The 14,048-nt window shown below is 34.3% G+C and overlaps 1 protein-coding gene and 1 long non-coding RNA gene across 4 annotated transcripts in view; one reads left to right on the top strand and one right to left on the bottom strand.

Moving 5' to 3' along the window:
- Positions 1–14,048, top strand: part of NBEA (neurobeachin) — a 510,084-nt gene that overhangs the window by 165,643 nt on the left and 330,393 nt on the right. For all 3 annotated transcript variants that reach the window (XM_055702674.1, XM_055702673.1, XM_027815633.2), the window contains exons 18-24: positions 1,529–1,637; positions 3,637–3,718; positions 3,927–4,050; positions 4,380–4,572; positions 4,838–5,857; positions 9,996–10,213; positions 11,717–11,870. In XM_055702674.1, coding sequence (XP_055558649.1) covers positions 1,529–1,637; positions 3,637–3,718; positions 3,927–4,050; positions 4,380–4,572; positions 4,838–5,857; positions 9,996–10,213; positions 11,717–11,870 — 1,900 coding nt within the window. The remainder of the gene's footprint in view (positions 1–1,528; positions 1,638–3,636; positions 3,719–3,926; positions 4,051–4,379; positions 4,573–4,837; positions 5,858–9,995; positions 10,214–11,716; positions 11,871–14,048) is intronic.
- LOC114017894 (uncharacterized) lies at positions 10,082–14,039 on the bottom strand. The gene is made up of 3 exons (XR_003563222.2): positions 13,599–14,039; positions 12,289–12,439; positions 10,082–10,184 (listed from the first exon to the last, which is right to left on the bottom strand). It is a non-coding gene; the product is annotated as an uncharacterized LOC114017894 (long non-coding RNA).

Consider the following 14,048-nt stretch of genomic DNA (forward strand, 5'->3'; position numbering starts at 1 on the left):
TATACAGCACTTACATTTCTGTTTCACAGTATAGGAGACAGGAATTGTATTTTAATACACTAAAGCAGAATTGCTTAAAGAGATGTTATAATGTGATTTATGAAATCTGAACCAATGCAATATTTATGTAGGTACAAAACCAATTACCATTGCTGTAGTTCATATATATTCATCGCAGAATAAACTATAGAGTGGAGGTAATTGATTCTTAGAAGTGACCAGTAATGTGTTAGGTGAGAGCCTGAATAACTTAATTGATTTTCCTTTGTGATATGTGATGATAGACTACTTTGTCTAACCTTAATAGCTGGCAAAATCCTTTTTTTTTTTTTCGTGCTATGCCATCTCTGATTCTTTCTACAGCACCACTGAAATCAGTCTGTTATTTACTTTTGCGTTTTATCTGCATATTTAAACCTTCCAATGGATTTTCACTTCCATGTGCTACATCATAGCTCATAAGGTTGCTGTTTCTTTTTTCTCATAAGTAACTCACAAACTCTCTTCTGTGCACAGAAGAGTACACACTGTTGTAAGTTGTTGTGACTCTCTTTTGTGGTTATTTGAAAATTATAATACAATGTATGAATTTCAAAAGTTTTTGAATGAATCTATGTAATTTAAACCTGTGTTATTATAATCAGTAATCGTGAAAAGGGAGTTTCTTAGCTTCTGAGTGCATAAAATTTTACAGAAATTTTGCTGTACTTTTTGTTATTTCATGTTTTTCTGCTGCTTTAATATAGATTATTAATTATTTTGAATATTATTTCATATTCATTACAGTAGTAGATAATTTTAATTATGCAGTTTAGAAGTCCTCTATATATTTATAATGTTATATCCAGTTTTGAAAGAGTAGTGGTTTAGGACAGATGGAGTTCACTGATGAGAGCTGCTTTCTCTGCTTTTTAAGATTTGAGTAGTATTTGATCCTAGCTGTAAAAATCACTTCAGTCACTTGGAATGTCATAACTTTTTCAGGATTTTATTTCTTTTGCATTGGAACTTATGTTATTCCAGGATTTAATTATTTTGGCTACACAAGAGAATGCTGTATAAAGTGAATGGCAGTACTGATAAATTCATATGTGTTAGTGTGTATGTTGGAATATCTGATGTTGGATTGTCCTCTAAGTCTTTGAGAGAGCAACAAAAAATGTGTTCTGCAGTGATCACATTTTAGCTAGCCTATGAACATCTTGAACCCTTTCAGCTTGAAGTAAGATAGAAAGGGATTCCTTTGTCTTTTTCCACTGTAAACGTCATGGAGGGTGACAATTATGCATCATTTCTTTTATACAAAAACCCAACCCAAATATAACATTGTGTTCTGAGAACCTCTGTGTATTCCTACAATTGCATTCATATTGGGAAGGATCTTAAATGGTTTTTATTTGATAATATTTATAGAATAACATTTGAGAACTTTTTAGTACATCAAAGTAAGTGGCTTTAGGTTTTTTGCATTTACTTAAAATGTTCAACATGCTTGGTGTTTTCCTGATGTTTTTATTTTCTCTTCCAGGCGAAAGGTTGAAATCATGCATACTCACAGTCTTTTCACACTTCTTGGAGAAAGGTTGATGCTACACACAAATACAGTGACCGTTACAACATATAATACACTTTATGAGGTACAAATTATTAAACATAGAGATTGTTATCTCTATTGAAAAAAAATTATTAATTAGTTATATTGTTGTGACTCTGTGTTTTACAATATCCTGATTCTCATGTCTTTTGAGAAAATTTTAGATACACATTTTAAGTATAAAACTTTCTACTTACAGTATTACAAAGGGTGATGGAAGAGATCCTGCTGCTTAAGATGTTTGTCACTGTACACACACACACACAAAAAGTTACTGCAGACCTCCAGTTGCTATTACTCCTCAATTGTTTGGAGGACTCTGTTTCCATTACAATGAAAAGTGCTGGAGGCAAAGGGATGCCTTCTTTTCCCTTTTTCTTTTTCCTTTTCCTTACCATTTCTTTCAAGTTTACAAAAGTTTGAAAAGTGTTTTTTCTTTTTTGACTACTAATGTTGATAGTATGCCAAAATTATAACTGAACACAGCCACTTTCATGTAACAGATACTGCTTGAGGTGAGTGAATATGACCTCGAAGCATTCAACTGTTCTATCAGGCACTTGCAGAAACTTCAGTTTTGATGATGAGCAATTTTGTTAAAGCAAAGTATTGTCAACATCAAGTTGGTTGAAACCCATATCCTCATGCCTGCAAATGCATAAAGATCATGTCCAATCTCCAATTATTTTTAAAATGGTGACTTAGAATTGAATCTTTTGCAATTTCTGAGGATCTTATGCACTAGGAAGATTATTATTATTTTATTTTTTTTTAATCATGAGTAGGTGTAATGGCTGGATACTCAGGATTGGTTCCAGGAAAGACATGGAAGACTAAAAGAGTGGTTGGTATTTAGGGTTCTTGGTCTGAGTGATGTAGAAAATGTTTTCCTATGATTATAGAAACCTAAACATCATCTATTTGCCAATGATTTATTCGGATATCAAGGTCTTTTTTATTATACATATCTAAGCTTACCCTGTGTGGTTTGACCGCTTGGGTCTCATAGTCCAGACATCCATGCATTCAGATTTCTGAGAGCTTCTGTGATTGGTATTCTCAGAAAATATGTAAATAACAAAATTAAAGTCCTCATGGACTCCACAGACATTTACATTTGAAAAAATAGCCAGCAGAGGAGAAAAAGGAGTTAAGTGCTGTAAGTACAAAGGATTTGCCAAGGAACTGATGTAGATATTTTCCATGTTCTCTCATACAAAGCAAAGGCGTATTTGTATTCTATTTTAAATACTGATATGTAAAGTCCCAATCAAAGGTACTGTGCTTACAACTGACATTAATTTGGTTATTGATTAATGAATGAGCTACAGTTCTACTTTAAAATATATAAGAATTACTAGTGAAATGATTCTATTTTGAAATACATTTGCTTGAATGTACCTATTGAGAATCCTGTGTGAATACCCTCAAATCTTTAGCTTGTTCTTAAAAATAAAGTTGCGTACACAGAATGAGAGACAGGTATGCCAATGCAAAAAGTTTGTGGTGTTGCTTCAGTACAGATTAATTAGTTTGTCAGGTACAATTCATGAATCAGAAGAATGATCTGTCTTGCTCATTATGTGAAGCCCCAGGATTTTTCCTACGGAATGCTGTCTGTGACTCTTCCTCTTTCCTAGCTGGAGAAAACCAAACGCGCTTTTAAGGATTACTGGGGTTTGTTATGGTTGGAATTTATGAAAATATCTTTTGATGTACAATGCTAATGAAATAATTTTTGATCTGTGAATGTATAACACTATGAGGAATGTGAATGAAATATGTTTATAACACCATTATTGGGTATTTAGTCAGCTAACTAAAAAGTTAGTTAATGAGTCCCTGTTCAAACATGAAAGTCTTGTTCCTTGCATAGAGGAATTGCTTGTTTCCATTCTTCAAAACTAAAAATATTTTACCAAAATGTTTTGTATGAAGTTAGGGTGGGGCCATGGTAAATATTCTAAACAATTAAAAATGAACAATGACATGCTGTAGCATTTAATTAAAAATGGTAAAAGGAACTTAATGTTCTGTTTTAGATTTTGACAGAGCAAGTATGCACTCAAGTTGTTCATAAACCACATCCAGAGCCAGATTCTACAGTGAAAATTCAGAATCCAAGTAAGGACCCATGTTATGTTTGTATGATAAATGTATTGCCTAGAGGTTGTGGGATTTTTTGAAAGTATGATTCAGAAAGTGAGAACAATTCATTAGTGTATCTCTACTACATACGGGTTTCAGTTACTACTTACATTAGTTGCTGTCAGCAAGGGTTTTTTTTTAATGCTGTTGAAATGTGTTACATAACTAATTTATTCTTTCAAAGTGATTCTTAAGGTGGTGGCAACACTGTTAAAAAACTCCACACCAAGTGCAGAGCTGATGGAAGTTCGACGTTTGTTCTTATCTGATATGATCAAACTTTTTAGCAATAGCCGTGAAAACAGAAGGTATGTCACTACAAATAGTATTTTCTCATCCTTGCTTTGTGTATAATAGCAGTCTGTTATACTCTTTGTAGAGTTTTATACTGTATATTAAATGGAATATATATATAAAAAAAAGGTCATGTAATAGGTTTGAGGTAATTTTTCTTCATTCAGCAACTAATACTGGATTTTTCTGTTTAGAACATACTTCAATTTTTTATCCATCCTGAAGTACTTTTCTTTCTACCATTGGTTTGATGTTCAGAGATGTCCCTCCCATTTTACCCATCATAATATTAAAATAAAGAAGCTTTGTCTGGATATATTTTGACCTAATTATTTCACTTTAGATGTTTACTTCAGTGTTCAGTGTGGCAGGACTGGATGTTTTCTCTGGGATACATTAACCCTAAGAACTCTGAAGAGCAGAAGATCACAGAGATGGTTTACAACATTTTCCGTATTCTCTTGTATCATGCAATAAAGTATGAATGGGGAGGCTGGAGAGTGTGGGTGGATACTCTTTCTATAGCTCATTCCAAGGTAAGAAATGGCTCGTGTATTTTTTTTTAATACTGGTAACTCCTCCAAAGGGACTAGCAAGCTCGTAAAATAAGCTGTAAAGTGATTTAGTGCCATCTGGTGGCTGTCTCCATACATGTCAAGGTGTCACTTTTTGTTATCCTGTGTCCTTTGAAGTCAAACAATTTGTAAACTGTACATAATGTGGTGTTAAGATTCTTGTTAGTTTTTGTCCAAATTAACGTAGCATATATTCATCCACGTAATCTGTACTTTTCTTTTTAAGGTCACATATGAGGCTCACAAGGAGTATCTAGCAAAAATGTATGAAGAGTATCAAAGGCAAGAGGAAGAAAACATAAAAAAGGGGAAGAAAGGGAATGTGAGCACCATCTCAGGTCTGTCCTCTCAGACAACAGGAGCAAAAGGTGGAATGGAAATTCGAGAGATAGAAGACCTTTCACAAAGTCAAAGTCCAGAAAGTGAAACAGATTACCCTGTCAGTACAGATACAAGGGACTTGCTCATGTCTACAAAGGTGTCAGATGACGTGCTTGGAAGTGCTGAGAGACCAGGAGGAGGAGTGCATGTGGAAGTTCATGACCTTTTAGTTGATATAAAAGCTGAAAAGGTCGAGGCTACTGAAGTAAAACTTGATGATATGGATTTATCACCAGAGACATTGGTAACTGGAGAAAATGGTGCACTTGTAGAAGTTGAATCTCTTCTAGACAATGTATATAGTGCTGCTGTTGAAAAACTCCAAAACAATGTCCATGGAAGTGTGGGCATTATTAAGAAGAATGAGGAAAAAGATAATGGTCCATTAATAACTCTGGCTGATGAGAAAGATGAACCTTCTACTAACAGTACCTCATTTCTCTTTGATAAAATACCTAGTCAAGAGGAGAAACTTCTACCTGAACTTTCAAGTAATCACATTTCTATTCCAAATGTGCAAGAAACCCAGATGCATCTTGGTGTAAATGACGATTTGGGATTGCTTGCACATATGACAGGTAGTGTAGATATAACATGTACTTCAAGTATAATAGAGGACAAGGAGTTCAAGATTCACACAACTTCAGATGGAATGAGTAGCATTTCTGAGAGGGAGTTGGCTTCATCATCTAAAGGATTAGAATATGCTGAAATGACTGCTACAACTCTTGAGACAGAGTCTTCTGGAAGCAAGCCTGTACCTAGTGTTGATGCAGGAAGTATAATTTCAGATACAGAAAGATCTGATGATGGTAAGGAAGCAGGAAAGGAGATACGGAAGATCCAGACAACTACCACAACCCAGGTGTGTTTCAAGTGCTGTAGTCATGTATTTTTCCAATGTCATTGCTCTTTGTTGCTGCTGGATAAAATAATAGTATGAGATCTGAAAGGCATTTGAGGTATATTTCTTTAATTATATGAATGGTGTCCATCCTCCAAGCCTATTTGCTTTGAAAATGCCATGATGTGTAAGGATTGTGAAGTCTTTCATATCCGTATAAAAAAATACGTATTGCAATTGTGGATGCTTTAGTTTAAAAATCTTAGCTAAGAGAATCTCTCGTCTTTTTTCTTTAGTTCTTCTGGACACATTCACAGATACTTTTAGAATTCTGCTTTAGACTTTCTTGTTATTATGTCTTAATATTCAAAATATCTATATTTTACTATGAAATCACACTGAAGTGGTTTTTACTCTTGCTGTACCTTTCTCAGAGTGTAGTCTTACAACACCTCAGTAGACTGTATTTCTTCCTGTACAGGAATGCTGGCATAAGCAATCTTCGTATTTGAGCCTAACACAAGAAAATGAATAGTTTAGGTATAAGAGAAGAAAAACTACAACTTGATTCCCAGACCAGAGAATTATTAATTTAAAAAGTATTTACTTTCTTCTTGGAGATCCTTTCTTGCCTAGGTCTCCCTCTGAAAAATTCTGAGAAATTACTGTTTTTGTGAGACCCATAGCACACTGAAAATGGAAGGGCCAAGCCAGAACACTACTCTGAAAGAATTGTACTCTGTATGCACAGCAAAATAATCTGAACTTTTAAAGCACAGGATTAGTTTCCTCACTGGCATTGTTCCAAGACTGTAGCATGTAACCAAAGATTGTTTTTAAGGATGTTATAAGGTGAAAAAAATTACTGCCTTCAAGATTTTACTAGCTGACAGTACGTCTCGTGTGTACACCAGCATTTTTCTTCTAAGATTTTGAATTCAAGCAGACTTCCTGAAAGTATGGAAGAAGAGCCAAACAAAGACTGTCAGAAATTGCTCTGCCTGGTACCGTGTAGTGTGTACCAAATCATCAGAAGAAAGAATTTCAGAGATACACTCAAGTACACTCAAAGTACATGTCATCTGATGAAAGAACAGCGATCAGCCTGCCCTCTTTGTTCTTCAGGGAGACAATACTTTCAGAAAAACTCCAGTGAACTGATGTTTTAATTTATTTATTTAAAGAATCATCGTTTCCAAAATGGATACTTTCCCCTTTAAAAAAAAAATTAAAAAGATTAATCAGACCAGTGGGCTCTAATATACAGAAACAATCTCTCTTCTAATTCTTTCTTCTATGGTAAGAACCTCTGTTTTGAAGAGAAAAGTAGAGGGAGCTCTTGCATTCCCTAGACAGGTTTTATAAGAGTTTAAGGTTCTTATACTTTTCAAAACTATGAAAATCCTCACAACATCAGTGACACACTATCAAGCATTCTTAGGGATCCTTATGTTTAAAAGTATTCGGTGTAATAAAGAGCAAGCCCTAAAAGCTCTCAATAGAAATAGTGTACCTATTACTATCAGTTCAAAAAAAAATCCTTTAAGTCTTAAAATTAAGACTGTTAATGCCATGGAAACCGATAAATGGAATGAATGGAGGATAACAAGAAAAAGGAGCAGTCCATTTTTATTTTGAAACGCATTTTTTTTTTTGTTTAAAGAGTAGAAGACAAAGGAAATGCTAGTGTTCAATTGCTATGTACATATATGCACCCATAAATACAGTGAATTTGTAAAGGATAATCTTACTTTATAGTAGCTAATGTAGAAAATCCTGTTGGTGTGACTTTGAGACTTTTCTGTTCTTTAACCTTTTTTCTTGATTAATTTCACCTATAAAGTTGAATAATAGAAAAGTAAACCCCTAAGTTTTATTATTAGAATAATTAATATATTTATTAAGACTATAATTATTTGTTAAGATTAAAATGATACATAAGTCTTAATAACTTTGTATCAGATCATTGTAAGAGAGAAGCAAAATGTTTTACTCCCAGCTACTCACAAAATTCCTTATATCATCTGAACCTGTAAATTATCTACAAACCATGTACTCTTCCAGAGTCTGACTCTACAAGTTAACTTCCATGATTCTCCATCTACTACTTAAATTACAGTTATTCCCACTAAAAACAATGAACAACTACACTGAATTGATTTAAGTCAGAAGCCATTAATATCTCTTTGAAATAATTTTCTTAAAAAAATTATCAACTGTGTAACCGTCAAAATTAGTATCTTTTAATCTCTTCTTTGGTTGTTTCAAAATACCCTGTGAACTGTAAGCTGTCCATACTTAAATCTTTTCTGTTTAAATGAAGTTAATATTAATAAAAAAAGATCTAAATATGTATTAAATAAAAGATAAATCAAGAATTATTGTTTTCATGAGTAAAGAACAGTGTTAATTTTAACATATCTACAGTGGAGCTGGAGATTGGTGTTTTGATTGCAGCATGCATAGGAACTGCCACATTAGATATGATCCCTTTGAGACAACTGAAAACACTGAAAATTACTTAAAGACTGTCCATCCAAGTGCAGATAGTTGGATTTCATGGCAGTTTACACAACACACATCGAAGTCCATTCTTGGAAATATGGTATTATTGGCTGGATAAAACTTCTGTTACTATAGAGTTATGATACCATTACTGCTGCTGACATGACAACCACCTGTAGTTATACCCAAAAGAGAACAAGTGGTATGTGGAGTTGCTATTTTCCAATTTTCTAAAAATTTGATCTACAGTCAGCTCCCCACCTTATCAGTAAGAAGTAAGCTGTCTTTTATTCAAATGGACTGAAGAGAAGCAACAAATTGCACAACAAAGTAGAGATGGGAACTCCTGCTTACTTCTAAGAAGAGTTAATGCCTTTATCAATATTAGATCAAATATTGAAGAATATAAAATTACCTCTTTCCTATGGTCCCAACTAAGAAGGACTGAAAATGGAGTTGAAAGCAGTATGCAGAAGACTAACGTAAAAAATGTGAATCTTAGATGAGTCTAAGAAAAGAAGAAAAGAATCATTTAAAGACATCAAAAAAACAGAGCAAATGAAAGCAAGAGTAACAATTTTGATCCCAATAGGTCTAATTGAATGAAGGGAACCTGCTCTGCTCTCAAAATGCTGGCTACAGAAGATCAAAAACAGACTAAAGATCTAAGAAGCTTTCCAAGTCAACTCCAATGCCATGTCCATTTCTGTATTGCTAGCACAAATATTTCTTAAATGTCTTTGCTTTTAAATTCCAGATGTAAAACGGTAAGCTGAGATCAGGAAATGAATATGTGAGCAAAGCAAGTATATTTTCTATTTTGCCAGCTTTAAGCTAATCTAAAGTCACTTTAAAGTAGTTTCAAGGATCACACTTTGTATTTCTTTTCAGAGGTGTTGCACATTGTAATTTCGTTGTTATTATTATTAATATGATCAAGTTAGATCAAAACGTTTGTTCTTTGCTGCTTTTTTCTTCATGGTATTCTCCATCATATCCTCTATGTATATCTTTTACATCTGTCTTTATCACCAAGTGGAAACAGTCATGACTATGTAGGTATTGAAGAGGAATGAAATTCACATCCATCACCTGTTGAGAGAATCTAAGTGTCCTGAGGATCCACAAAACCTTTAGCCAATTAACAAGAGTAACAAAATTGCTAAAATGATATTTGGGAGACTAGACTTGATTCTCTAATAATCCTGCTAAAAAGACCATATTAATAAATCGGGTTTGGAGAATGAGGAGCTGTCTAAAAGTACACTGATTCCTTGAAGCCATCAATGTGTAGTTTGTCCATGTTTTGAATCAAATATTCAAAAAGTGTAGATGTTTCCTATAAACAATGTCTTATTACTGCTGACCTTATACATGCTGCATTTTGTCTTTTTTGTAATACTTCAAGTGAAGAACCTGAGTGTAAAAAAAAATGGTGAATAGCTGAAAGGAAGGTCAGCTGTAGCCCCTCAGTGCTCACTGATTTGAACTGTAGCAGCTCCTTTACTGAAGGATACTGCCTGCCTTGGAATATCTGCATCTCCTGTAGTTTGTGCTCAGTCAAGTTTTAGTCCATACTTTCTCAAATAATGTGATCCATGCAAAAAGACTTTACAAAAAGTTAACATGATTTTTTACCTTCTTGTTGATGTAGGCAGTACAGGGTCGATCTGTCACCCAGCAAGACCGGGATTTACGTGTTGACTTGGGGTTTCGAGGAATGCCAATGACAGAAGAGCAGCGACGACAGTTTAGTCCAGGTCCACGCACAACTATGTTTCGTATTCCAGAGTTTAAATGGTCTCCCATGCACCAGCGGCTCCTGACAGACTTGCTTTTTGCACTAGAAACAGATGTACATGTTTGGAGAAGGTAGGTGTTCTTTCCTTCTTTAACTCCTGATTTGTGTTTCCATCAATAAGGAAAAATTAGGTGTGTTGTAGATGTTACTGGGGTAGTGGGGAGGGAAAGACTTGGTGTTAGCTTAAGTACCCTTCTGTATCTTGCATCTTCTCTTCCCACCCCTTCCCAGCCTGTTACAGCTCTGTTTCACATAAAACCATTTTTGTTTTCTTGAGGGACTGTATAACTTATACATGCCTAACTAAACTGAGCTACTCTTACAGCTTACGTTTAGCATTAGGATCTGCTGCTTCTGTTTCAGACATGAGGAAGATTTGTGTGTCTTCTAATGGCTATTTTCTTCAACTGATCAATTAAAAGAGAGCTTCTCAACCTGCAAATCTTATAAATAAAACCTCTTTCCTATAACATTTGCTAAGTAATCACTCTTTCTAGTGGACAAACTTTTGTTTTGCATGCCAATTCCTGTGGTGGTTATATTTTAGGAAAGCAATGTAATTTCCTAGGTTTTTTAAACACTTTAAGAGAGATACTCAATAAATTACTGTTATTAGAGCCCTTAGATATAATAGATACTGTTTAATCTACTTCCCAGGACAGAATAGTTCATTTTCAGAAAACCTGAGCATAGTTAACATCCAAGAAGCAATTTATATTGTATTTCATTTCCAGTTTGGTGTTCTGTGATAGTCACTAGGAAACAGATAATTTTGGTATTTTTTTTATTTGGCAATATTTTTCAGAGGGATTTGTATTTTGTGTTTAGGTAAAGCTTAGAGATTAAAGTTCAGTTTGGATATTTTCAGCTGAAACCTTTAATTTTTTGTTTGCTGGCTGGCAACAATGTTGTTTTGGGAAAAGAACATACTTGCAGATTTAGAATTCCACAGTATTTTCACATAGTATTTCTTATTTTTCAGGAGTGACTGTTTCATAGACAATTTCTCACCAATTAGGAGTTGCTGAGATTTCAGCTAATCTTATTAGCATCTGGGGCTTGCAGAGCTTTTTCTAATGCTAAATTTAATATAGGTAATAAATAAATAATAAATTGTTAATAGTAGATCAAGCTATCACTATATTATCAAGTTTCTTCTTTAAAACACCAGCAGGTGTTATCATTAGGTGTTAAGAAGGGTGCTTCAAAAGGCACTGGTGCAGTATGGTGAACTCTTTTATATAAAATAATATCTTTCACACTGAAGAAACAACACCACTGCTTTCAGCAGACCTGCCTATGAAGTGAAGTGGTGGTTGATGGGGATACACAGTTAACGAATCGTTCTCAACTGTTTATCTGAAACTAATCCTGGTGTGAAAATAGGTAGCAATCAATTTGTCCATTAAACTAGTTCTGTTCATATTTTTAGACAATTTACATGCAAAGTTTTGTAGACCAGATTTTGCCTTTATAGCAAAGAAACTTTCACAGTCTGGTTGCAAAGAGTAAATTTATCTAAGCTTTTATTTTAACTGTTTGTTTTTAATCCATTCTTTCTTCTGTTCTTGCAGTCACTCCACAAAGTCTGTGATGGATTTTGTCAATAGCAATGAAAATATTATTTTTGTACACAACACAATACACCTCATTTCCCAGATGGTAGACAATATTATTATTGCTTGTGGAGGAATTTTACCATTGCTGTCAGCAGCCACATCCCCAACTGTAAGTACAATATTTCCACCTAGTGGTCATAATAGAAACTTTTGTTAATAATACAAACCACTATTTGCGGTTGACTTCTCTTCTTTAGGGACTCCTGTACCCCCCCTGCCAATTCCTTCAAAAAAATTAATTTATAATCGAAACTCTTAAGCTATGATGTACAGAGTGTTTATAATATTTTGCATGTGAAATGCTAACTTTATTAGAGAAGTACTACTAAGTAAGAATAATATTTCTTAGGTATTTAGTATTTTGTTTGAAAGAGAAGACCATTAGGATCATGGTTATGAATCTTGATTACTGTAACAAAATTACATGCTTTATGATGGCTAGTTATTGATATTAATAAATCTGTTTTGCATGACCACCATTTGTTTGCATGCCAAATGACACCAGAAGTCATCTCTTCACTACTTACTGTTTATTTCTTCCTTCAGTAGGTCCTGACCTTAGTTTCATTTTTTTTTCTCCAGTCTTGTATTGAAATAGTCTGATATTTTTATCCACTCCGATGTTCTTAGTAAGTTGGAAGTTCTTTCAGTGATCACAGCTCAGGCAGGCAAAGTAGCCTGGTAGAATGATTCATGAAAAATAGAAAAATATGTTGTAAATATTGCATTGTTGTTAATAATTACAGTATTTGAATGTGGTGCCTTGTCTGTGCACATATCTGTAACTATTTCTTTCATACTAAACATTTTAGCTTGAGCATGCTGTAAGTATCTGCAGTGAATACAGGTCTTTGAAAGGGGAGCAAATGAGGCCAGAAGGGACACAGAGGCTCCTTTGAAGTAACGTAGCTAGTAGGCCCTGGAGCCTACAAATGTAGTTTGGCAGTGAAAGTTCAATTCCTTGTTCTAGCCATTCAGCAACTGAGATAAATTTACTTTGCCTCTACTATTACTTCTAGTTAGCTAGCAGAAAAACCTATTTTGCACAATTTTATTTGAAAGGTAAGAATGGGTGGACTATCAATTGGCTAAACATTGATATGACTTTCAGCCAGGCAATTAATAGTAAAATGGTGTCTACTATTTTCACTGTATTAACTGGGACAATATTTGCTATAAGCAAAAGCGCAGGACTCACAGGAAACACTATAGTTCTCTGTTGTCAGAAGAATGACATCAAGGTTGCTGAATAAAAGATCTTGCAAGTGCTTCATTGTAAATATTGACAAGTATGAGTGCACACCAAGCCATCTTGAGATGCAGACTGTACTATCAGTCTTTACATAAAAGGACATTGGGAGAGATTTTTTAAAACAAACCTTTTAGGTATTATTTGAGAATGAAGAAGTTTTCATTGCCATCTTTTATATAAAACTATAAAACAGACACAGCATTAATTAGGCTGTAATTCCATTGAATGTCATTCATGTTTTTAGCTCTTATTCTAGTTCATGCAGAGCCGTTCTATATGATAATAATTTAGCACTTCACCATTTCCCTCTATTTGTTCTGGAGAGATGTGTGTGTGTATGTATATAGATAGATAGCTGATACAGCTTTATAAATTACACATCCTTTTGTTAAAATATTGTGTGTTGATACTGCCTTGCTACAATTGTAGTGATTTTCATGCATTGATATAAATAAATACATTTCCAGTAGCTGTCTTCAAACTGAATTAATCCTACTTTATGAAATAAAATAATAAAAAAAGATTACTTTTGCCCCAGATATACAGGAAAAGTGGGGAGAAGTAATTGATAACATCACAAATTACCTTCACTTTCTAGGTGATGATTTCATTCATCACTTCCACCTAGCAGAGAACTTCTTTCCTCCCATTCAACTCCTTCCCTGTTCCATCATTGCCCATCCATAAACATTAGCAGGAAGGTGGATTTATTCATCATACAAAGAGCCAAACACATTCTTTGTTGTCGAGAAGGTCCCTCTCCCTCAGTATTGTTCTGAATCACAGTTATGAAGGGACCAGATGTCCTGTTGGGCATCAGACCATTTCTGAATATCCGTCATATGATGAATGAGAAGAAGTTTCGTACTGATTCTCAGACTTCGAATATTTTTGCATCCTTGAACTGCTGTGGAGAAAGTGGATGGGCTGCTGTTAGGATGTGTTTCTTCTCAGTCTGGATAGGGCAAAGTAGTCCAGTGCTTACAGTCAGTTACAGAAGACTCTGTCTTGCTCTCTTCCTTGCAATAGCTGCTA

The sequence above is a fragment of the Falco cherrug genome, chromosome 2, assembly GCF_023634085.1.
Source record: "Falco cherrug isolate bFalChe1 chromosome 2, bFalChe1.pri, whole genome shotgun sequence".
In the NCBI taxonomy this organism is placed as follows: domain Eukaryota; kingdom Metazoa; phylum Chordata; class Aves; order Falconiformes; family Falconidae; genus Falco; species Falco cherrug.